The following is a 26389-nucleotide window of genomic DNA, read 5'->3' as shown; positions in this document are numbered from 1 at the left end:
CATCATTTTAAAACAACATTTAGTAACTATTTGCTCCACATATTCAACCTGCAAGTTGTCTTAATCAATACGGGCATTATCTACCTAGACAAATTAAGTAACCCAGTAATGTTATATAACTCTGGGAGGAGAGACTAGAGTGCACTATTGAGTTAAATAGGCTTATAAAGAAAATGGGAAAGTCCACAATAACGGAAAACAATAACGCGCAACTGAATTAAAATGAAACAACAACTACAAAAACCCAGCAAACCAACAACTATATATTTCCCTCTTTTAGCAAATAGGGAAATAGCAGCTTTATCCAACTTTCAGTAATAGTTACCTAGTAATAATAGTAGTATTTAACCTATATAGGAATGTGCTCTTTCCCGCATGTTTTAAAACAGAAACTTTTCCCAAAAATGAACTTTTTTTTTTTGGTTTTTTTTTGGTTTTTTTTTTTTTTTGTTAAAATAACTAGGTACTATTCCATCATAAGAAATCAGCAAGCTGGAAAAAAGAAAAGGACCAGTCGAATTTCAACTGACACCAATAATTCACTGGATTTCAAAGTCATCAGTACTGCTCCCACATTCCGCAGGTTTTGCCTTTCTTCTCTTCAGGCTTGGTTATCTGCACAAGCTGTTTTCATCGTGGTTTGTGAAAGCGAGTTCTTATCATAACCAAGGATAAATCTAGTTTAACGTACAGGTGGGTTATGCAAATAGATGTGCCACCCAAAACTGCTGCCCTCAAACTGGTACTGCTGGAACAGATATATCTATTTCACCCTGCACGGCAAGAAAAGCTCACAGATTAATTCCTGCATATTCTGATCCTTTAAAAATAGTTGACGGTACAAAAGACACCCATTAGCCTTAACTACTGCAAGTTTCACTTTGAATAGCCACAACTTCGCAGCTAGTTTAGAGAAGAGAGAAAGCATTTGAGCTGGGACAAGGGCCATGCTTGGGGGGCTTCCCTGCCCCCGCTTTCGGGGGGAACAAAGGTCGGGGGGGTGCACTTCCTGCCCCTGCCATTGGTGTCTGCATGTGGGACCAATATGGGCAATGCAAAGTTTAAACAGTTGCAAATGGGGGAGGGAACATCGGGGCTTGTTTTACATATGTTTTTTTCCTGACCGGGTTGAATTTAAAGTGAAGTGGCCGCATTGTTCGAGAGGCTCCTTGCCCCTACGCATTGACAGGAGCTGCTGTTTACACGGGCCTTTCATTCCTGCGCTGTTTGCTTATGGAAAATAAGGGGGAGTGACAGAAAAAGAGAAAGAGAGAAGGGAAGAGAGGGAGGCCCAGCCCGCASTGCAACCCAGGAACCTTGGCCCTGCGTGATCATTAACCCCGCTGCTGGAGGCGGCAGGCTCTGGCTCCCCCCTTGTCACTGGCATGTGAGCGGCCCGGGGCTGCGGGCGGTGCCGGCCCCTCACAGCCCCCCGGGCGGCTGGGCGCGCATTTCCTCGCCGAAACACACACACACACACACACACACGGAGCGCGCCTCTGCCTTGACTGCAGACATGAGACTCCAGCTGCTCCTCTGGATCGTGTTTGTGCTCCTGGCGAGCCTCCTCGCAGCCTCCGGACAGCGGCCAGGTAGGCGATGCCTCAGCGTGATGCTTGGGATGGGAGCCCGGGGTTCGTGCTTGCCATGGATGGGCACCTCCGGCGGGTTTGACCGCGTCCAGCACGCGGTTTGTGACCTCCGGGACAAGCCGGGACCTGGCGCATCGCTCGGTGCGCTTCATCCCTGCTTGTAGCGGCAGCGGGAGAGGATGCTTCGCCTATCCCAGAAAGAAGTATGGCAACTTCGAGGAAGCGGAGGAGGAGGTGAGGGAGGTGGACACGTGGATAAATAGGGACCCAAGGTGGGCAAYTGTTGCAGATTTGCTCCCGGGTAGCACCGGCGGTGCGACAGGGCACGGCCACGGGCACCGGTAGTACCGGGGAGCGCCGGGGCCGRCCCGTCCCGTCCCGTCCCGAGCAGCACCGGCCGCCCCCGGGCCAACACTGCCGACGGCATCCCTCACATCCCGCTTCCCTCCCTCTCTCTGCAGCCAACCTGGCCCTGCGCAGGAAGCTCCACCGACACGGCTGCTCCCACCGGCGCTGCATGCCGCTCCACTCCCGAGTGCCCTTCCCCTGAGCCCCGGCGCAGCGCGGCCAGGTAAATCCGCGCGTGTGTGCCGCTCCCCGCGGCCAGCGCCTCTCGGAATTCACACCTGAGCAAGGCATTGGAGGCAGCCAAGCCACAGGCATGAGTGAGTGCACTCGGGCTCCCCTCGTTTGGTTTGGAAACGGGGCTTTGGAGCTGCGCACGGCGGGGCGGTCGCTGCCCCAGCGTCGGGACGCGGGTCCCTCCGGCCGCTGCCGCCTTCTCCCCGTTCCAGGCCATCCTCCCTTCCCCCCGCCAAATGCATTTTTGAGGCAGAGTGGAAAACAACCGAGCCCGCTAAAGGGGACGAACGCTGCCCTCCGAGGTTGTTGGCAAAGCTGCGGGGCAAGGAGCGTCACTAGCGCAAAGGCTGGACAAAGCAGCACTTGCGGAGGATGCTCCGCGGCTGCAGGCACTGACACTTCCCTCGTGTTGGATGCYGGGCGAAGCCGCCTCGCTCTGCCCGTCAGTAACATGAAGGTAGTAACATTCACCCACTTCAAAGGGGACTGTAATTCTTAATCATTGTCAGCAAAAGACTTGTAGCTCCTTGGATGAAAGGCTATACAAGTGCAAAACATTAATGCTTTATAGCTGATGAGGGCATATACATTCGAATACTAAGTRACTGCAGAAGCACACAGGTAGCATATGCTAATAGGGTAGGCATCAAAAGGAAGCCAAGCGCTCTTGCAATTTGAGAATGAATAAAACATGCAGTCAGTAGTTTTGCATCTTTTAAACTCATTATATATTAAAATAATGTTGTAGCCCCAGGCATGACAGCATCCTAAATAAATGGTGGCAGAATCTGCGCTCTGTGGAGCCAAGATGTTTTGATTTACTATGTGGTTAACAGTGAAAAGGAGACTAAAGTCAAATTTTTAACAACTCTATACCAAGAATCTTGTCAATGCRTAAACTGCCTTGGTGGAAAGAGCCTAGACCACTCCCAAAACAGCCATGCAAAAGGGTACCATTCCACTCTATAGTGCTGGTCTTTAAACACATGGAATGTGCATATGGGATGGTAAATTGCCAAGTTTGTGAGGTTAAAAAAAAAAGATCGGCCTTATCTTAAATTTAATSTCAGATGGGCTGCATACTGAGTGGCAGAATTGAGCTGTAAGTAGAAAGGACATGCCAGAAGGATGCTTTACTATTGAATGCCATGTCTCACTGCTACATTTAAACAAGAGACAGATTAAATGAGATTCCATCATCAGTTTAAGCATAAACCTAGAAAGATAAGCAATTGGATCAATTCACTCAGCAGGCAGAGACTGAATGGACAAAGGGACAGAGGAATTTAGGCCCAATGACTTCTTGAATCAATTCTGAATTATTTGCTTCAGWTCCTAAGAAGAGTAAATTTAACCCTCTTTCCCCCCATTCAGCATCCATATCTGGAGACAGTTTGTTCAGAAAGCATCTATATTTTCTCTAATATATGAGGCTCTGAAGCCTCATATAATGAATGCATTTTTATTGAGACTGCAGTAGCTGCATTATACAAGTGCACTTATGCTGGAATTCCTTTCCCCTCAGAATATCCAGATAAAAGGTATTTTCAGTGTTATCTCCTTTTCTTTGGGGAGCTGATTCCTTGTAACAAAAGTCAAACAAAACTTACTAATTCATCATTCATTTTGTAGACATATAACTGAAGATGCTTTTGCTTTGCAAAGCTGTTTAGAACTCAGTATACCTCGACTAGGGAGTAAGGGGAGACAGGCACCTGAACTAACTCTCTTAATTTCAGTCATTGTGGGTGCTACCTTTTATCTTAAGTAGGATTTACCACCTACGTTTACATTCCCTTCCAGTTTAGTCCGAAATCAGCAAATATTTACATGCCTGGGTAACTTGACTCACATGAGTAATCTTATTGATCTCGGTGGAGTTGTACATATGGATAAAGCCATTTGCAGATGCAAACAGGATGCACCCTTAAGCCTGAATTTCAACTGGTGTTGGAAACTAAAATGAGTGTGGCAGCCTCTTGCAACATTTGAAATGAGAAAAGGATTGAATTTGATTTTTCATCAGTTGTATATGCAAAACATGGGACAAAAAATGGAAGAACGTTTTATATTAGCAGCCTTCTTGCTTTTGTCTTATTTTCTCAAACTTGTAACTGAAATTTCCAAATTAAGAAACATTACTCCAAATTTCGTCCATTTGTTTCATAAATAATATATTCTGTTTTGTATGAGACTAATTTAGACTACTAAACATTTCATTAATGGCTCTTTCCTTTTCTTTTCCCCCAGCAATTTCATATTGGACTTGTCAGTATTTTAAAGGAGCAACAGTTAAACCAATGGAGAAGTCAAAAGTCCAGATCAACAACAGCTGACCTGACAGCCACCACAGTCCCATCTTCAGCAGTCCTGTCTGTCACATTCTGCTGGACCTGGAATAAAGGTCCCTGTCTCACATCATAGGAAGTGGTGGTGATGGGAGGCTGGTGATGGAGGAGGATGTACATGAACTTACCTGGTTGAGTCATTCCCTGTAAATTGCTTGGCTCTCATAGTGACTAGTGAAAGTTAAAAATCAATTCAAACATCAGGTACCTAAGCTGGATTTCCAGTGGCAGTACAAAGGGAGGCAGTAAGGCGGATCTTAATGGTATATAATGTTCGGGCTGAGTGAAATTACATGTGCTGTTGACCACTCAGTTCAGGCTGTGTACAGGGCAGCTTTTAGGATGAAATAGTATCAAACTCGCACGGAACTGTGAAAGTCCTTTTTTTGTTCATACTTTTATGTATTAATAATATATACATATGTGTTTTAACACGTAACATTACATCTTTACAGAATTACCTTAATAATAACATAGAATACATTACCACAATAATACCAAAGTCAGCACCACACTAGTGGTTCTACTGGCTTCATTTATAGTAAGCACAGTAAGAGTTTACAATGTAAGAAAGCAAAGAGAGTGTTATCCCTCATTCTATAGACAGAGAATTGAAGCACACAGAGATAAGAGATTAGCCAAGGGTCATGCAAAACTGATAACTCAGATCTCTCAATCCAGGCCTTAAGGTCAAGCCCATCCTCCTGTCTAATGAGCTGTTACTGCAAAGCCTATCATTTGTTTTCYTAAACTGGGCTGCCAAACCAGACAGTTAAAACATACTTGAGACTTCAGTACTACAGAGCTATTTACTTAATAGTAGTTTTCCTAAAAAACCCACTACAGTATTATAAATAGAGCATAAAAATAGACCATTGAAAAGGARCCTTTGTTTGGTCAGCCCGAGTGTTGCATAGCACGCTATTCCTGTAATTTAAATGAATGGGATATTTGAACATGGCACTACAATGAATGAGGACTTCAAACAGAAAACAGGCTGTTCTTTTCAGCACTGGAGGTCAAGAATACATTGAGCTTACTTAGAGTTTTGTTCTTAAAGATGTATGTTTCACATCTGCCTTTTATATCAGCAGAAATTACATACCTACATATAAAGGAAAACATGGTAGCCCTTTCATTAGCACAACTAAAACAAACSTGAAAGTAAAACATACCCAAATTTTTAAGTCATTGCATTAGACTTGAAATGTCAACATTTTTTATAAAATATATGAAGATTTTCAAAGAGAGAAATGTCATGGTTTAAGTATAGCATTACATTTTTTTTTCTTATAACACATAGTTTCTAATAAATGAAAGAACAGCAATAAAAGAAACTGGATAGTGGAAATTTTCTAATCAGGGTCTATATGTAACCCTTTAAGAACTTGAAATCTTGATTGAATTAATACTGTCAGAGCTTAACAAGAGTTTTCAAATTTCTCTGTATATGAAAAAAATGGAAATAAAACATCAGACCCTCTTCTGGAGTTGTGTAAAGCCATCATAGAAAGATGGTCAAACTTACCTAAACCAACAAACAGTCCTGCAGGTAAACCTTTGGAGTCTTGGGGGGGAAAAAAAGCAGTTTCCCAAAGAGACTTTCTACCACTTATATATATATTTTTAGTTATTTATTTAACTTGGCTTTGGTATGTATCCTTGGCTATATCTGTTTAGAAGAACAGGTAAAGAATGAGGGAAAGCAAGAAAAGTGAAGMGTAGCCATGTAACAGTTATATCTTATAAATGAGTATATGGTTCTGTTGTGATACTGGGTATTTTATATAATCATAATTATTCAATTAACTTGGAAAAAAAATCATAATAAAAACAGTGTATCTATCAGAAAGCTAAATATGCATGTTCCTGCACAGAGGTAAAAATAAAACAGTGCCCTGTGGAGCCCATTGTCAGTCTACAGAATATTCTAAATGTCTGTTCTTTAAAGACATGCTGATACCATAAAATCTGCTGTGAAAAAGGCATTGATTGTGATCATTGATAGATATGTTTATCAACTTAGTGGTTAATTGTATATTTTGTAAAAAGACAGTATGCATTTCAAATAATATCTCATTTGAAATWAACTTTGTACACTCTTCAAAGTCTGTATTCTTCAGCTGTCAAAGTCAATAAATCTAAAAACTGAGACCTTATGTACTTTCCCTGTGGATTCATATARAATCAGTGTGTAAAATTTTTTTACTCAATTTCTGATACAAATAAATTATTGGTAATAATGAAAATTTTTTTCTGACACTTTCTGTCTTTCTTRAAGTGCAAAATTCTGATTAAAGTCAGATTTGCATTTGACTTCGTTGAAACTATCCATTTTCACTTGACGTGCATAGCATAAGGCTCGTGGTGAAAACAGCTTTTTATGGTAACAGTTTGATTCCATCTGTAAACATGAAGCATTTGGGCACGGGTGCTACAACAGCCAAACTGATGGATCTCTCACTGCATGGATGAGTGTGTGCTTAAAGGAAGGGAAGCATGCACGAATACAAATTGCTGACTCAAAGTCAGAATTGATGTTTGCATGGATGCAGTCTAACAAGGCTTGTTCCCAAGATWAAGACCTTAAATTCTGAAAGGCAAAACATGAGTTTCTAAAACTTTGAATCCTGGTTTTGAAGATAATTTTTATATAGGAAAAATGAAATTTAATTTGAAAGTATGTTTCATTAAGTCCTGTGACAGCAGGTCAGCAGGAAACGGAGGTAAGTGCAAGGCTTTGGTGAGAAACAGTAGTTTAGCGTGTTCCCAAAGGATAATAAACAATTCACCTCTTCCCTTTCCAGTATGGAAAGAAGGAAATTATAGGAGAATAAAGACTGGAAATATTTCCCTTACGCCACATACATATGCTATAAATATCTCAGTGTCTACACAAAGCCAAATTTTGCCAAGGGTCACATAAGATTTATATTGACATCAATCAGGAGAAAYATTAGTATGGCAAGTAAGTTTCAAATGTTTGACTATTATCAGTTGAGTACAGTTAGCCTACTGATCTCTCATCACTCCAACAGCCTTTCTCTTTCTTGCTAGTGATCAGCTGCAGAATATTTGTGCAAAGAAGGAAACACACCAACATCACAAACAAGACAATATGGCTTTTAGTTAGAAAGAATTGTCTAAAAGGTGAACTCATTCCAAAGCCGAAGGTGCTGTTCCTTCGGCTCCTGAGTTGCCTGTTAAGAGTGTTGTCTGTCCAAGTCTCTTGGGTCCTTGCTGCAAATTTGTTTTCTTAGATTAAGAATGACTTCTAGCAGAGCAAGCCTGCTTAACTGCACGTTAGTGTAGAACCTTTGAGCAGGAAAATTCTGTTAAAATCTTTTACAATCAGTGGTTTCCCTTGCATAGTGAAATATTAAAGTGTTTATATAAAATATCCACTGARCTATTCAGAAAGACAAAACAGAAATATCAACTGAGTTTTTTCCTCATGTAAGATGTGTACTCACAAGAGATCATCCCATCTTTTCATGTGTACAAAATATTAAGCACAGTTCAGCATTTCAGATGGAAATTATTAAAACCCCACAATGTGAACATTTTTGGCAACCCCAAATACATTTCTTAATTAGTATGAAATACTTCTTTTCTCAAACCTGAAAAACATATCTACTGGTTTTCTACAGAAATAAAAAGCTATCGGGGTAGCACTGAATCATAAAAAAGAGGATAAAATAACAGAATACATAATTTTTATTTAAGGTACACTTGTAACACATATTCGGAAACATTCCTTTGTTTTCATTGTCCTCTTGCTGCCCCAGTTGCCATCCAGTATACSTTACCGAGATGCAGATTCATTTCAGCAGCTGTAGTTACACAAAGAGCATCGCTTCAGCAGTTCAGAGTGACAGGTTTGCCACACCTCACCCGGGCAGGGCTGTGTTGGTGCTTAGCAAAGCGCTGCTTTGCAGCACAGCACGTGCCAACCCCTGCGCTCACAACGCGGTACTTTTTTACCCCCTGAAACTTGGACCCAATGCTTCAGTGCTTACTGCATGTACAGCACACTACGGATTTTACTTCAGGCAGTACCAGCCAGCCCCTRAACAGGTGCTGACACTGCAGGGACAGGCACCCAGGCTGCAACACTGSGGATGGACAGCACTGGCCACCCCAGCACCGAACCTGGCAACAGCAGAGAGGTGTCTGATAAGCAGGATACAGCATAACCACAACAATTAGGACTCATTGCTCAATTTAGCACTGCTGTGCTGTGGCATGTCAGACACAGCAAGGTCACAGCTGTGCTTCATCTCCCTTGCACAGCAGCAGACATTCACCCCTTTCATGCAGCATTTCAAACACCTGATTGTACACAGCCTCCCTGAGGAGCTGTGCAGGCACATGCTGTAGAGCAGCTTGGGCACAGGCAGGGGGCTGGCCAGGAGGAGGAAGGTGCCCAGGACCACAGCACCCAGCAACAGCACAGCAGCCAGCAACACCACACCTTGCACTGGGGCAGAACCAGGGGACCCAGAGGGCTGGGGAGTACTTCTGCCTCCAAACAGGGCCAAGGTTGGCCTTGAACCATCTGGCACAGACAAGGGGYTTGGGGCTGACACAAACCACAAGCACATCCTACTTGACAGCTCATTGTGGCTCTACCATGGCCAGAGGTTCAAGCATTCGGGGTGAGTAGTAAAGATTGCCAGCTTCTGGCTGGAGTCCACACAAATGTGAAAAGCCTCCACACTGCCCAAAGAAAAAGCCTAAAGATATAAGAAGTATGATAAAAATGGAAAAGTGGGGCAAGGGGTGGGTGGTTGTTAACAGTTATCAGTTGTTGYCACTTGTGTACTTAGGAAAGATAACAATTAAAGGGCAGATGATGTACATGTTTGCACACAGCAAGCCACACGTGCTTTTCTCTCCAGCTACCATGTTCCACAGAAAGCAACACTATTGGTTAATCTAAGGTTTATCTTAAGCCATCAAAGAGGAAAGAAGGAAGCAAAGCTGTTCTGCTGCACTTTGCAGCCTACTTCTCTATGTTTGAAAGGAACACAAGTAGCAGTCTGAAGCATGATGGAAAAAAACATTACCCAAAAAAGAGAATAAAACTAAACTTCAAAACAAGAGCACAGCTATCCTTGTTTGGCTAGTTTTTGCTAGTGCCAACACTRGTGTGAGAACTTCAATATAACTTCAGCACAGATTGCCTGTTGGAACCAGATGTACATGAGCTTAGAAACAACAGAACTCACACTCTTCCTTGGTTGCATTTATTGTGCATGAACTTCACAGTCATATTTTTACTGCTTTTCATAGAAATTATATAAATTGACATACACAATCACATCAAAACCTGAGTTCTAAAAACAARTAACTTTATTCCTTACAAGTATACTGTAAAATTCTGGCTGCATTTYCAAGAAACAACAGTTAAGGAGAACAATCTAGTGTTGGATAGCAGCAAACCCTCCGATATTCATTGTTTTTCTTTGAATGCGACAACCCCATATTCGTTGCACACTAAGCAATTTAGGTACTTATAAAGTTGTGCCCCAACACCAAAGTCRGATGAATTAATTTTCCTTTCTTATATCCAACAAGACCACTCCTTATGAGAGTCTTCTTCCCTGTTTTGATTAGTGATTACCCTATCCCCACTGAGGTATTAGCTTCTAAAACAATTCTTCATCTACATTGGTAGACAAAATAGTACCCAGAACAAAATGGTTCTTTCACCAGCCTTAATTCACCATAAATTAAAAACAAAAATTATTGTTTTCTAAAAGACTTTTCTGTCTTCTGCTGTTTTCCATTTCCCCACATACACCATTTCAACTTTCAAATCAAGATGCTGACATTTTTTGTGGGGCCAAAGTAAAGAGCAAGTATGTAACAGGCATTTTTCACATAATCCTTAAAAGCATTCAACACAAGTTAGTTACTAGATCAATGGAAAAGCTTATGCTCAAATATTTTTGCATCGTTAGTTCAATTGGCAGAGTAGGAACCTTGTTACTAGCTAACACAAACTCCTGGTAATGGGATAGTCACCTCCCCTGAGGATCCCTCTTGAGAGTTTTAAAGCCAGAATTTTGAACAATTTCTTATCATGGCATTGTTTTGTATCAAAAACTTCTATGTTTTGYAGTTTTAGAATACTCACTACTGTTTTATAACCACAAACTGGATGCCATGTTTCTCCATTTTCTTGACAAAGAAGAAAAGGAGAAACATCCAGAAAATAAGTATCTGTATCGGATTAGTGAAGTACACCACCTCTGTCTGTCCCTGAAGTGAAGGGAATCAGTGACAGAACACATTTAGTCTCAGCTACAGCAGTAGAAACTGCAAATACATCCCTTGCAATGTCAGATTTTTCTAGAGAACAAATTTACATTACAGAAATATAAAATACTTCGGTAGCCTGAAGCTTAAAGGTTACACAGCAGTTCAAAATAATAGCAACAAATGGGCAAAGTTAAACCATTAACTCAGGTCTAACTTTAACTTACGAGGAATTAAAAATCCTTGACACTGCAGAACTTTTATCCAGAACTGATGATTTGAAGACAGTCAGAGTGTCCAGTTGTGATATGTTTATGGTGTACGCAGAGTTTATCCCTCCAGCTTAACTTCTATTTCAAAACATGAAAGACAACTGAAGAAGAGTCACATCTGTACAAATCAGTCTGGATATTACGTACTTCATGCTCCCCTCCAGTGCTCCAGCAGCGGTTTTCCAAATGCTGTTAAGTTTTGATTTGCTGAGATGTTAATGCCAACAGTCTCTTGCTGAGCAGTGCATTGTGTCGCTGAAGATACTCTATTACATCTCCTTGCTTCTCAACTATCTCTTCTAAACTGGAATTTTCCCTTGAAGTAACAAAAGTAAATATGGGTTTCAGTACGTGACACCAGTGTYCTAATAAGTGAAATGTCAGAGCTAATTAACACATATTTAAACAGTTGTTTTCTTTAGCTTTACTTGTGCTGGGATCAACTAATTTTTGAGTGAAGAGGCAACCTACAATGTTTAACTCTATCTTGCATGAGAAGGCAGGAAGACAAAATCTGGCTGAACTTCATGCCATGTATATACAACTGAGTTACATATTTCCTGCTAGACAGGGTGAGGATCTTACTGTTTAAGAAACTGAGACAGACAACATACTAGAATTGTATTAAGAGCCACAGAACCTTTCTCACACACATTAGGAAACTTGTATTGAGCAAGCATAATATTGTTGTTCAGCTGTGGGAGATCATAAGCTGTTTAAGACAGAAATCTCTTGATTAACCTGGAGTAGCATACATATGCTTCTACATACAGCAACATCAGTCACATGCCATGGCAGCATCAGTAACAAAAAGCTGTGCTATTTAAGATCTACAACCTCGTGTACAGCTACCCTCCTCCTTGAAATACATCCAGCTTTCAGATATCCCTCATTTTAACTCTGATAGTAACACTGCAACATGTAAATAAAGCCCAATTAATCAAGAGGAAAAAAGTTAGTAAAAGTACAGAATTTTGTCATAGCTAATYGGGAATTTTTAAGATACAGTAAGATGAAGTACCAATGCCTGAGTGTCTACTCAGTCTACTCTTTCCTTACATTATTACATTATTTCTTCTCAGCTGACTTGAGAATCTGCCAACAGTATACTTGTGAGCATCTTAAGAATGGAGAAGGCTGTTCCTCAGCCTTACAGCATTTTTTTTGGAGGAACACTGCCTCTTTCATAGTTCTTAGAAAGTGCTGAGAAGGATTCTAAGTGGAAAAAAGCTTAGGTCCAATTAAAAACCTACTGTAGATAAACTGGAAAAAGTAAAGAACACAAGTTTTGTAAACAGAAAACTTGCAACCTTAACCAGTAATATGCACTACCAACTAAAGGCTCCTGATCAGTAGCTTAGTTTGCAGAGGTCATGATATTAAAAAACCATTCTTATAACAAGGTCAACTGAAGGGCTGACAGGATTCACTTTTCAATAGATGTTAACTCTCAAGGGAAGGAGAGTCAGAGTTGTATAGAGCTAAATTAACATAACAGTTTTGCAATCAGTTCTCACAGGAAGTTTGCACTCTAATCAAAAATAAGCAGAGTCTTTTCCTCAGCTGGTCATTGTTGTAGACACATTCCCTGGGCATTTAAGAATTTCTCAGGGGAAAAGATGAATGAGAAAGAAATTAGGTCCACCATGCAACCACCATGGTTTTTATATCAAAATGGAAGTCAGACATGGTATCAAAATTCAAGACAACTCTAAATCCTTCCTGTATCCTGGACACCAAGTCCAGGAAACTTCCAAGTTTCATAAAAGCATGTGCATGCTGCACTTGTGACATCAGGGGAAGTTCCCAAAATATTAGTCATCTCTCATTAGTCAACTTTTCATGAAGGCACCACATACAGAAGCAAGTCATAGTGCATYAGAAAATCTCCAATTAAATTCTTATACAGAAATCCATGTTACTTTCAATTACTAGCTTTTGTTAAGTCCTATCAGACTGATTTCAACCACAGAAACATGTTTGAGCAGTTGGAAAGTACACAAAAGGACAAACAAAAAGTCCCAGTGCTTGGGATAGTTTCAATTACTGTTGGACAGCTTCTATGTCTGAGACCTTCCTTATACCATAAGTGGCCTCTGCATCTTAAAAGTTCCTTCCCAAACTTAAACGCATTCCAAATCCATTGCTAGAATCTCATGTCCAACTGCTGGCACAGAATAACAAAGAACAGAATAACAAAGTTTTCTTTGTCTATCAACTGCTCACAATATATTTCCTTCCTTGAAAGAACTCAATGAAGTAGCTGTGCTTCTGTAGCTCTCCTTGAAACAACAGTATAAGACACTAGTATCTTTCCTCAAACTCCCATATAAAATYAACTGAACCAAATTAAGCACACTTATTAAAGATTCACACAACCAGCCATAAATGGTCCAATCACCTCCATCCCTATGTTTGAGGACTTCTGTATCATAGTAAATTGCCATTTACTATGCAAAAAGTRCAAGACTGTTGCATTTCATCTGTGCATCTACAATGGGAGGTTTATGCATAGAGTTTCCTTCASAAGTGTTATTCCTACCTCTAGTTTAGCTGGCAGGTTTAAGACTACATGGAARTCTACAGGAAATAATGCAATTACTTTAGTGTTACCTATATACCATGGCTGAACACAGCACAAAATGCATACAGATTTCTTACCTGAATCCAACTTCTGAGGTAATGTGACTAGGATAGGTGTACATCTTTTCTTCTTCAATTATGTCAGGTCTTGGCTTGGCACGATTGAAGTTGCTTATTTTCACTGCAACAAAGGTTTATGTTAGTTGGAAAGGGATAAAAATAAAGCTTTAACACCAGATTCTAAGGTATAAAAATCTGTAACAGATCACCTTAGGATAGGAAATGGAAGGACAACAAAGGAATTTGAGRAATGGGGAAGAGGGAAAGCAAAAGCAGAAACTATTTCTGCTCATTTCTGGAATGGCTTTAAGTCAGTGACAGTTTGGCAAGTTATTTTATTAATTAGTTTGTTGGGTTTTTTTTATTCCACTCAGTCCTGCTGCTTAATAAATCTGAATGGGGAAGCTTGAATGGACAGCTTAAGATCTACAAAGTTTAATTTGCCACTTAAGAAAGGGTGAAACCTTAATTGCTTTTTAGGGGGCATCAAGATTCAGTCTCCAAATTCAGGCCATAAATTAAGCAACATGCTATAAAAAGATCTGTGAGAAATTTTGTTACTAGTAGCTAGTTCAGAACTTCTACCTTAAGCTCTTCAATAAATACTAGTTTAACTAGACTAGCTGTAACGAAGCAGCAGCTTATTTGTCTGCTCAGACTAGGGCACACTTGCTACAGAAATACATTGTGAACCTTGCATTTTTAGCTATCAAACTCAGAAGTAATTCTTGGGCGCTTGTGAATAAAGTTTAAGGCTAAATTTAAAAGATGTAGAATGGGGATGGGTGGGAAAAGTTGCAGGCACCCTCTGTATTATTTCGAAAAGGAAGCTGAAAATATTTAAAGCCATTCAATGTCAGATCCTGATTCAGAGAAAGTATCAGGATATCCAGAGTATGCATTCGGGACTCTGCAGTTAGGGCTGCTTGTGAAACAATACATCTAATGCCACAAAAAACATTTCAGTCCAGCTCTGTGAGAAATCCACACYACTGCAGCACAGAAGGACTGTCCTTACAAGTCAGTACTACGATAGGGTTTATTACAGGCCACCCTGCTAAAACAATGCTAAGACCCTCCAGAGGTTAACTACRAGTTAGGCTCAAAGGTTAGTTATTTCTACGATGGTATTTCTCTACAAATAAAACCACAAAGGAATGGATGTGGAATTCTCAACATGTGTTGTTTGTGGGAATGTTGGTCTTTTATTCAAGTGATATTAGAAATATGTGAGAAAGTAATTAAATACATATATTTAGTAAGTCTTTTAAAGCTTTACTCCCTATCACAGCAGTAAAAAACTTAGAATAGTAAGCTGACATTTAGAGCTGCCTGTATTACACTTCACTCCATGCACTTTTACCTCACTTGAACGATTTATATATGTCAAGTCTATTACAGGTCAATCACAGCAATTCCTTGTAGATTTCTGAATGTCTGCCTCTGCATCCTACAGCTATACACACAATGCTGCATGGAGACAATTTTAAGAAAGGCAGTAGTCTTGTCATCCAATTCATAAACAGCTCCAACAAGCAARAGGAAACATCTAGAATTACAATCAGGTATTCCTGATTTGTGAGACAGTAATATTTAACAAAAGAAAGTCGGGTACATGAACCTTCTACAGATTAGCATTTATGTCTCATTCTAATAGTTAAGAATTAATTATTTCACTGKAAAGAAAGAATGTGTGAACTGGTGCYGCATTCTCTCCAAAATTTAGGAGTAACATGCTAATACAAAAAAAAAAAGGTGGGTCATTAGATTTTAGAGTAAATTTACTTTAGTCTCCCCATTGTTGCTCAGCTACATTAGCTGATGCTAYCTTATTAGTATCTGCTAAGTGTTTGCCTTGAAGATGGGAACTCTAAACCTAAGCAGAGGGCTGCCCTTAAAACTATACCATTAAAGAAGCTTCATGCTTCCATCCAGTCACACACCCTGCTCTGTGAGAAAAAAATCCATCTGAATGTCACTATTACTACAGATTCTCCAGGTATTTTCAAAATTGGCCAAATACATTTGTTTTGCTTCAGTACAGCCTTAATTTGATATTAAAACATCGAAAAACCTTAAAACCCACCACTACACACAAGAYAGACATGCATGCAGTCTCTCAGCTTACCACAAGCATTGGGATGGAAAGCAAGAAAACAAATTACACTACCCACTGGAAAAAGCAATCTAGGGTTTTCCTCATCTTGATCCCAAGTTAAGTCATATAAAACTTAACCCTACTTTTGTACAACAAGCTTTAGAGAATGAATATTACAYTGATGGGGGGCTGCTCAGGAGATAAGGTAGCTGTCGCAAAAAGATATTGCCCTACTTACTCCTTCCTAGCAAYGCAGCTCTTCCCCTTAGTTTCACGATTCACTGCACCCTTCTTCAAGCCTCTTTAAGCTGGAAAGCACAACACTGCACCCCACAACTTCCTTGTGTACACTGGTTAATGGATTTGAAGGTCACAGGAATTGGCACAGTACAAGTTAAGAAAGTTTGTCCTTTTGGCGACAAACAAGCAGAAAAATAGTCTGAGAGTTATAACAGAAATAAAGGTTCACACCTTGCTACTATGAAGGTCAATTTGCTTGCACTTATCCTTTTTGGTCAAGGTAAGAGACACACAATGTAGCTCTTGGAGCTCCAGCAGGCCTCAGGGCTAAAAGTAGCATTTCTCTGGAATTCCTGACATTCTATTACAGTTTTACAATTTATCTCCTATTTCCCGAGTTTCCCAGGAAAGTAAGTATGCTTATGCAAAGAAAGGATGATCTCCAGCATTCCTGGAATAGTTTCCTAGGACAGCCATGATTGCATTCCTTTATTGCTGCATTTATTCTTCCAGGGGACAGTCTACTTGAGCCATGCTAAGGGGGAAAGCTGACAAACCTGCAGCATTCAGGCCTCTGCACACTTGTAAGRACATAGTTTAGGGCTTGGACCTTATTTTTTGGTGCATTTTTGATGCTGTTGCAGAAGAGTCAAGAAAAAGATTTTATTTCCTACACGAAAAAGCTACACTTGGCAGTATTTCTCTGTGTGCCATTGCATTACTATGAACAGACCAAAGTTTTCTTTTAAGCATTTATTTATCAACATTTTAGATAGTTTTGCAAAGTTTAAAGGCAAGTGTTTTATCAAGTCTTTGTAAGTTACACCAAACCCAAGCAGATAACCTTACAAACCAACAGTGATAGCACAAAGCAAAGCCTCACAGTTTTTAATATAATCATAGATTTGAATTTTAATAATCACAGTTTCCAAAACCCATGCTTTGTAAAAATATTCATTAGAAGGAATCTTCCATTTTAGTATCAAAGAGAAACTGAAGCCTTTGGGGTGGGACCAAGGAAAGAGGAAGAGGCTGGATAAGGCACAGTCACAGATCAGGTATGCAAACCCCTCATGTAAAGCCCAGAGGCAGTTCTGACTAAGCCAGACAGCTCTTACTTCTTCACAGCTTGTGATGCATGCATTAGAGAAACATTGATAACACAGACAAACCCTTTCACAGGACACTTTTTGAAATAATTAGGCATTTATTGCCACTTCACTGGATTAACAGCTTCAAGATAACATGGAGCTTTCATTTAGCAGCACTTGGAACCAAATCAAGCCTGACAACCTTTCCYAATTTGTTTTGGCTTTGCCTCAGTTCTCCTTCTACAAGCAAAGAACCACAAGTACAGTATTCATAATGGCAGCTGAATACCTTGGGGTACCCCAAGTGAACTACTGTGAGGGCAAACAAAACAGTTGAGTACCAGCCATAATGAATCTCATAAAAGAAGGCAAAGTTTGTCTCTCTCACCTGTGTAAATCACTAAGCATGTCAGGGAACTAATCATCTCCAGGCTCAGGACTCCCAGGATAAGATACAGGTACACTTTACTGTGATCAGGAAACGAATGCTGCACCGACAGAATCAAGAGCAGGGCTGTATTACCTAGAAAACAAATGTTATATTTTACAGATTTAGTGATTTCATTAACTGCTGAAAATAAATTAATACTTTCTCACTCCCAGTAGCCGCTTCAGGCTGAACCATTTCAGTACCATTTCAGAAATGCTTTTCCATTTCATACCACATTTGGCCTTTTAGCTAATTTCCTCAGCCGTATACCTGCTGATAGTAAAATGCAGTTTCATTTCAGCATTTGACTGTAATGGTAGACAATTATAAGTTTTCTTACAGATTTTTCTGACTTAAAAAACAGAAGAGGAAGAAASACCCTTATGTACATGGACCTAAACAGTTTCTGTCTTTGTTGATGCTATCCATATTACCSATTCTTTCAGYACCTAAGTGATAAMATCAGTCAGCCCAACATGAGGGGGTATTCTCCTTCCAGTASTGGATTTAAAATATATTTAAATGAGGCTAACAGAGCAAAAAACCCCAAACACCTTCCTTTCAATGCCTACTGGCACAGGCTTCCACTTCCCCAGCTRTTATCTGAATACTTGCAAGTTACTGAAAGTTTAATTGAAATGARTACAATTAGTCAAAGAGAAAYACAGAGTTACASATGTCTTTACACACTCTTTTCTGATACTGAGTATGAAGTGTTCTCTTTCYTCCTGTAAAAGTGTTATAACCAGGTTCTAGATAAAGAACTAAATATATAAAGACCATTAAAATAGCTAGGGAACTAACTGTGCAGTTCTCTTTTCTACTGTGTCAGTCAAGTGAAGGAAGTGGTATCAGCAATCATTACCATGGCAGGAAGCTTGCAGTAATGGAAGAACTACCTTCTAAACATCCTTCAAAATTTCACAGCACACACCTGATTGCATCTGAACATTCACAAATGCCCACAGTGTCTAGTAGGGGAGAAGTGGGCTCCATCTAAGTCTGAAAGCAGGGCTAAGTATTGCAGATTACACTCCAATAGGCAGAAATAGTCCTCCATCATTAAGTCTGCTGCAGCCTGCTTTTGTCACTGGACTCCAAATACTTCTACATCTTCAGAGCTCTATCTAGTGGCCAGAGCCTGAAGTGTTGCACACTTACCAAGCTGACCAGCTCTTTCGGGAACGGTGTTGAAAGAAAGATAAGTTTTTATGTAAAAAAAGACCATTTAATTTATTAATTCTGGTGAAAAAAAAATCTACTCCAAGAGGAAAGTGGGATTTTAAGAGGCAAAAATACTTTAAAAACCATTGTGCCCTGTTACACTGGTATTCATGCAAAAATCCCCTCAAGTTAGATGGATTTTAGATTTGTTGAAGTGGTGACTTTGACTTCCAGTGTCACAGTTTAAAGGTTTTGAAGGAAAAAAGCCAAGTTTACTTAACCTGTGGAGTGTATCAGCAGTGGAAGCCTTTTTAGATGCCTTGTTGATCGATATATGGAGAAGTAACCTCTTCTTCTGACTCTGCTGTGGTGGTGCTGGACATAYCGTTCAAAAAAGACATGCAGAACCCACAGAATTACTTTTGCAATTATTATGACAGTCTGCACTTTAAGTGGGTGAGTGTAGTTTCCAGGGCACTTATCTTGGTTTGGATTGGGGTAAGAACAAAACATAGCTGCTAAAAATGCTAGAACAACAAAAGCAACCTGGAAGAGAAAGRAAGAGAGAAAAAAWTTTAMAGTTAMCATTGAAAAGTTAACATATGAAAAAACCCAAACCATAAAAACAGGATTATGTAATTCATTCATTATGCATTACTTTCTGAATTGATTTCATTGGAGTTGAGGTAACATACAAAGCATTAGACACTTGCTGCAACCACTACATGTCACTCTGGGAACATAMAGATGAATGAAATTGCAAAGTAGTAAGATTGACATGCAAGAGGGCAGCCAGTCTCCAGCAGAACAGAGCTCGTAACTGTCACCCTTCCCAGAATTTCTACTAAATCAGTTTCACCATTCCTCCAGTCTTCATAGTGAATCTATTTCATTTCTGGACCCTCCTTACTATCCCTTTTTACYTTAGGCAGTACTTGATTTATGCTCCTATAAAAGAGAAATCACATCTTTTTAGACTCATTCAATTAAACTTAATGCTGCTCAGTGGGACAGGCTCTTATCTTATTGGTACTGTCTGTGCTTCTTTAAATCAACATTCAACATTTCTTAAGTGAAAATCAATCCYTTACTACAGCCATTGAAGACCATCTCCAGGTTGACATTAGARAAGTGAATCATCACAGTAACTTAAAATGAATTATTAACACTGAGTAGGCATCTTTGCCAACTGGTAATCACTCTCCAGTATATTTGCCATCAGGTTTTTCCATTTTACCTTTTTACTTGTATCAGAGTGACCAGACAGATTGTCAGTCAGATTGCATATATAGTCAAATTGTATATATACTTATCCTTTCAGACTGCTGCCATTGTGCCATAACTTTTCCTGTCTCCTAGACTCCTCTCCAAATTTTCGGCATCAGCAGCGAGCATCAGCAATTTTTTGGCCAATTAGAAAGCAAAGCTGTGGATGCACATTACCTGTGGTGTATGCATACACACAGGACTTTCTTAATATTTATAGTTTTGTCACAGAAAATATTTGCTCTGTGTTCATTCAGTGAACAAGAATAATATTATACTTTCTTATCTTGGTTCATTCYACAGCACAGGAATATTTTTAAAACAGAACTGTAGAGAAAAACAACTCCCACCAACAAAGAAGTAAACTGAGAGCTTCTATAGACAAAACAAGAAAATCAAGTTGTCTGCAAGTTTCTAATAATTCTAATACACTTAGCTTAAAAAAGAAAGGTGTCAGATGTTTTGCATATCATATAATAACTGACAAAAACAGCCTATCAGAACTGAAGATGGAGCAAAGTACTCATTTGCTGTCTCCATTTCCATACTTAGTTCTATGCATATCTAAGATCCCACCAGGCCCTTTCCAACCTCTTGAACTTATTTTTCCTGTTTTTGTACTTTCTGAACATTCTTTACAGAAATTAACTTTTCAGAAYCATTTAATTATTCTTGAGACAAACTGCCCTTAGCTTCTTCTGGTTGTGACCAGAGTTAGGTAATTTGGGAGGGAGGAAGAAGGGGGAATAATYGTCACACAATCATCAATACGTAAAWGAGACATTACAGAGGACAGATAGRATAGAACACAGAAGGAAAAAAAAAACTCAAAGCAAAACAGGAGTGTATCCCACATTATCTGAGACCATTACTTCAAATGCAAATTAAATACCATGTTATGTTGAGATGGGTTAAGTAGATAGATGAAGTAGTTAAAAAGAGGAAGGTTTATAATTTGTTTATTATTTTACCCCCTCTTTTTCTCACAAAGCTAAGAATAACTCTACTATTTTGTTTGATCTGTTCACTGGTTGGTTTGCCATTTTTACAATAGTGACTCATTTAGTTCTACTCCTTCCAGGTGGTGGGAATGCATTTCAGCACAGAAAATGGCTATATTAAACTGATGYAAGCAGGACTCACCTACCTAGTATTACACCTCTACTAAACTACTACAGCAGTGTATACAAGAGGAAGCAGGAAGCTGGCATTTAGAGTGGTATTTATTAAACATGTTTTGTTTACATTGTAGGGCAGTTCAATTATAGGTGTCTCACCCCCTGCCTATTTTTACACRCAAAGAAGAAATTCTTATAAAGAGTAGTATTTAAGTTCAATTTTCTGTAGGTGCACACACACATAGGATTAAGGAAAGATTAATACAAAGAAATTATTCCTATCSTGTACACTTCACATTGCTCTCCAGCCTCCTGATGGGAAGCTTTCAGAAAAGCAAGGCTTGGCAAAAGGAAAGGCACYGAAAAATCCAGTCCCACCTCACTCCAGCATATCCTACTCACACTTTTCAGAATTGTATGTAACTAGGCAGCTGCACCTCAGCAGCTATTTTGCTACTTAATTCCATTTCTTGGCACAGGAAGGTGAAGAAGAAATACTCCCAAGTTACATACAAATTGCTTTAAAAATGCATTACAGCTCTACTGCATAATACTACGATGGCTTAACTTCTGCAGGACATTYACCCCTTTGGAAGGCTGTGCATCAGAAACTAACCTGGCTTCTCTCCACATTCTACAAGATTAGTGCACATTTGCAGAAGCATAGGGAAAGGAAAACCAATAAGCTTGTCTTCCCCATCCATCTTTTTAGTGAKAGAGACAGTGCCACTCAAGTTAGCAATTATAATGCTATTTTGCCAACAGAAAAGGATACGTCTACATTTTGTTCCAAGGACCAACTGGTCACTGAAGCAGGTTCAGCAATAACAGCGAGACTTAACCTCTAAAAATGTGTGTTGACAGAAGCCACAGAAGTTTTCCCTCTTCACCTACCCACACTTTTCTCCCTTTGCAGGAGAGAGGAAAATGTGGGGGAGAATAGGCGTCAGTTTCCTAGGATCTGAGTGACTGACATTTGGCTGCATCAGTTATAGTAGGTAGATAGTAAAGCCCCAAGGCTTGGCAGAGAAAGATTCACCGCTCTGTTACCAATAGCAGATCTCAAGTGTTTTCTAAAATAGAATGGCACAGAGTTCTGGTAGGGGAAGGGAATAACGCTGGATACGTGGTTTCYRYTGGGAATTTTGRTAGCCTATTCAGCAGAATAGCAGARGTCTTCCTTAAGTCTGACAGCCAGATGGGYATTTCTTGATACTACCACATRGCCCACAATACACCTTCTCCTAAAGKTAGAAGGCTAAAGCATATTGAACAACTTTACGCAGCTGCCCAAAGAGGGACCGTAGAGGTTGATATGTGCTTTTAAAGTCCTGGCAGACAGCATGTTTTCAAGAGCACTGGGCACAGTATTTTTTTGTTAGAGCTCAAATTAAGCTCTCAAATACCTTGTGTCACTGGTACTATAGAATCATAGAAGCAAAGTTAGAAAAGACCCTTAAGATCACCAAGTCCACCATTTACTTAACACTACCAAATCCACCATATCTCCAAGAGCCATGAAAGTATAATTTCAGTCAGATCTTGGGCTCAGAGCTCTCCAGCCTTCCTTCTTMATATCTGGTTGCCACACACAAGGAAGAACAAGCCTCTTCAGCTTATCAAGGAGAAATTGACTACTAGGCAGGACTCTACTTCTGTCTACCAGCACTATAAGTGCTTAGATACTGTTCAGTATTTGTGCTTTTTGCTCTTAAACCTCCAGAAGTGAGAAGCAGGAAATAATATGTGGATTAATGTATCTCTCCAGCCACTATCATGAAACACCCCCTAAGAAGTTTAACTTGACTTGTTTASTTACCTTCTCACTGAAATTAAGTTTGGTCTCAGAAGACATGACATTAAAATTATCTCAGCCCCCGATAACTACTTTAGCACTTCTACAGCAGTAATATTGTTTTTGAAGTACATTTCCAACAGCATGAAGAACTATTATTTAAAATGCTTTTCCTCCTAATAAGATGTGTCACAGTGCCAACAATCAGAATGAGAAGGCAGCAAGTATCTGACAGCACATACATTATCAGAATTTACTGGCAAAGGGGACCTCACTGGGTTGGAAGAACAGTGTATGCAATGCCACATCATAAGAATTCTCTCACCTGAACATTAAGGATTCAGAGGAGAGATAGCAAGTTTTCTCAAGGAAATCATGCTTCTTAAACTTACATGAATTAGCAACAGGAAATTGGCAAGGAGAACTGCTGGGATAGCATGAAATCTTGGCCTCAGCTGGGAATGCAATGTATGAGATGAAATGAGTGGTGCATCCAGTAGAGGATCATCTTCCAAACTCTGTGTTATTTCCAAGGAGCCCTGGAACAGAAGGGGAGGGCAAACATAGCAACAGGTAAGCTATAAAAGCAAAGTACAAAGGTTTAGGGATTTTCTGTTAGCAAATCAAGCCTTGAGAGGGGGAAAACACCCCATTAAGTTAATATCTTGAGACAAACTCTTAAACTCTAGGTAAACTCTCATCACATCTTTATGTGAGAACTCAGTCCCTGAGGAAYCCAATACTAATCTACATAGTATTTCACTGAGTCTTAGTATTCCTTAKTCTTCAGGAATTTCAGCCTTTAAAATATATTACAAGTATCTGRGCTTCAACTCTGAGAGATGTCAGAAGTATTAGTATATTTATAGGAAAAAGTAAAAAAATTACAAAATCTGTCTCACATACTTTACACAGGTTCTGCAAAATTCATTGTTCTTACTTCCGTCCAACTGCAGTTGGAGGCAACTACAAGCTGCAGTGTAACAGTAGCAGTTTTGAGTGTTTCAGCCACTGACACTACTGACATGTCAAAACACCTGCAGCAGTAACTAGAACTGAACTGGGCAAGGAAGAAGCAGTAATTCACAGAGGGAAGAAGATGCTACTAAGAGCTGAGCAAGACATTCTCTGCCTACACTAGAGAGAATGCAGCCAGCCCTTGTCATGTTGGAGCCAATTATTAGGTCTTTGACTTCACCTTCAGCTCAAATATACTGCCTTTTACTGAGTAGAAGGTAAAACTAAGTATGGGTGGAGCGAAAACCCTCGGGCAAGGAACTTGCCYCAGAGCTATGCATCCTTGCTCCTTTCAGGCCAGGATAACATCACCAAATACATCTTAAGTGGAACATGCACAGGCTATGATGGCCAAAACTGCTAGTTCCTCTCTTAGCATCCTGTTAYGTCCCTAGCCTCAGAATATAAAGCAACTCAATATTTCCATGCAAGTTTTGACTGCTCTCCTCAGCCACAGCCCAGAACAAGAAGACAAAAGCCAGATCCCATTTCACTCCAGCCTTCTGAATATTCAGACATACCAGGGYTCACTGGGTTTTACTGTTTTTTAAACTTCTTTGCCATGACAGAAAGCAGCATAAGCCTCAGAACAAATGAGGCATAGACACTAGCACAGGAAGAGAAGGATTAGACCTAGGTTTATACTTCATGGTAATGAGGACAATGTAGATTGGCCCCTCAGTATTATTTCACCTGCAGGCAACTGCCTATAGTGAAGGAAGTAGGTAGGCATCAAGGGTTATTTCAGTCAACAATAATTTTTATTTTAGAACCACAAACACTACACTTGCGCTACCACAGAGGAGTGTGAACAGACCTCCCTCAGCTATTTGATACCTTTTAATTAATCCAGTCTTTGACTGTAAAGGACCCTTACTGAAATACCTGCTTAGTAAGATGACCTTTTACTGCACACCTAAATGTCTACAAACTGCACTCCTCTCATGTCACTGATGGCAAATCCAGAAGCAAGAGAGCACAAGTGTCCTCTCTTCCTCATTTGCCTGTTTTCACAACCCAGGTATAATTTTAAGCTCTGAAAGCAAGGACCAACACTCCAGCAGGCAAGGCATCTTGTCTTATTCTTTAGATTACACATCTGTAAAAAATTCATTACTGTGAGGGTGGAGAGACACTGGAACATSCTGCCCAGTAAAGATATGGATGCGCCATTTCTGTAAGTGTTCAAGGCCAGACTGCATGGGGTTTTGAGCAAGCTGGTGTAGGGAAAKGTGTTCCTGCCCATGGCAGGGGGGTTGGAAATAGATCTTTAAAGACCCTTCAAGCCAAACTATTCTATGACCACAGAATCAATAGCAGGGTTAACAGCTCACATCTCCCACAAACACAGCAATTCYCCTTCAGACAGTATCCTTCATCTCATGGGAACAAATGATTCACCATTTCTGCAATACCATGAGAGATCAGGACACTCCTTCATAGACAAAGCTTTATCAGAGCTTTGAACATGTARACTGGCTCTATAAGACTGGCTACAATCCATCTTCGCATCCTAAACTACAGCTACTATTAGGAAGCAATAGATGACACAATCTCTTCAAGTAGACATTATTACAGACAACAGGGAGAAGAAGGGAGTTAAAGCATGTGATATGATGATCCCATGCAGTCAATCTGGGACTAAGTGTCCTAGAGCAAACACGGATTTAATTTCATTAAGATGAGCCAAAACCACAGCTGTCGAAAGCCAAAATGCCTTAAATCCGGCCCTGCTTGGCACTGCTGCCCGGCAAAGGTTAAAGCTTCAGCCTCTTGGCTCCCTGATCCACCACCAACATGTGACCACTTCCACAGCCGCTCAGCACCAGGAGGATGGCAGGCAGAAACAAGCCAGAGCCAGCAAGCCTTGCCCACGCAGGCTTCCAGCTGGGGCGGTGATAAACATTCAAACAAAAACGCCGTGGTCATGCCAGCCAACAGCACAGAATCCAGAGATGGCACTGACAGGATCCGCCTGGAGAAGAACGACCCAGAAAAACCAAGGAGCTACACGAGCAGTAGAAAACAATTTCGATTAGAAACAAGTCCAGGCCCAAACGCCTCGGGGATTTTTCAAGCCCGGCTGGAGAAGGGCAGCACGGGGAGCGAGGGGCCGCGGCGGCCTCCTCACTTCCGAAAGGGCCACTGGGGAGGCGCCTGGGCCGGCGGTTCCCCCGGAAGAAATAGATAAAGATTCAGGCGCCCGGGACAGAAAACAGCCAGGAAGGGGCGGAAAGAAGAGACGGCACGGAACACGAGGCGCTCGCCCGCCGCGCCCACCCTCAGCGGCAGCCCGGCCGCTCACCCGGGCGGGGCCCCAGGCCGCGGCCCCGCTCCCGCTCCCGCCCGCCGCGCTCACGTTGTCCAAGTCGTGCCGCCGCCTCCCCGCCGTCAGCGCCATCGCYGCCGCTCGCCTCGGCCGCCCCGTTGGTGTTTAATGGGCGCCCCCCGCCCGGCCCTGCCGCCGGC

General features: G+C 40.7%; 2 protein-coding genes across 2 annotated transcripts; one reads left to right on the top strand and one right to left on the bottom strand.

The window, feature by feature from the left end:
• The first annotated feature begins 1194 nt into the window (after positions 1–1194).
• Positions 1195–6753, top strand: APELA (apelin receptor early endogenous ligand). Its single transcript, XM_057375473.1, has 3 exons — positions 1195–1592; positions 2054–2163; positions 4425–6753. Exons 1-2 carry the CDS (start codon positions 1517–1519, stop codon positions 2140–2142), a joined length of 165 nt encoding a protein of 54 aa, XP_057231456.1. The 5' UTR covers positions 1195–1516; the 3' UTR covers positions 2143–2163; positions 4425–6753.
• Positions 6754–9755: 3002 nt separating this feature from the next.
• Positions 9756–26383, bottom strand: TMEM192 (transmembrane protein 192). Its single transcript, XM_057375459.1, has 6 exons — positions 26280–26383; positions 23296–23442; positions 19006–19270; positions 17519–17653; positions 13720–13822; positions 9756–11374 (listed from the first exon to the last, which is right to left on the bottom strand). The coding sequence occupies exons 1-6, from the start codon at positions 26319–26321 to the stop codon at positions 11251–11253; spliced, it is 816 nt and encodes a 271-aa protein (XP_057231442.1). The 5' UTR covers positions 26322–26383; the 3' UTR covers positions 9756–11250.
• Between the last annotated feature and the right edge of the window lie 6 nt (positions 26384–26389).

Source organism: Malurus melanocephalus, unplaced genomic scaffold (assembly GCF_030028575.1).
Source record: "Malurus melanocephalus ecotype Western Australia unplaced genomic scaffold, MMel_1.1 scaffold_9, whole genome shotgun sequence".
Lineage (NCBI taxonomy): Eukaryota > Metazoa > Chordata > Aves > Passeriformes > Maluridae > Malurus > Malurus melanocephalus.
The sequence above is the reverse complement of the archived record's forward strand: the minus strand, read 5'-3'. Positions and strand labels throughout refer to the sequence as shown.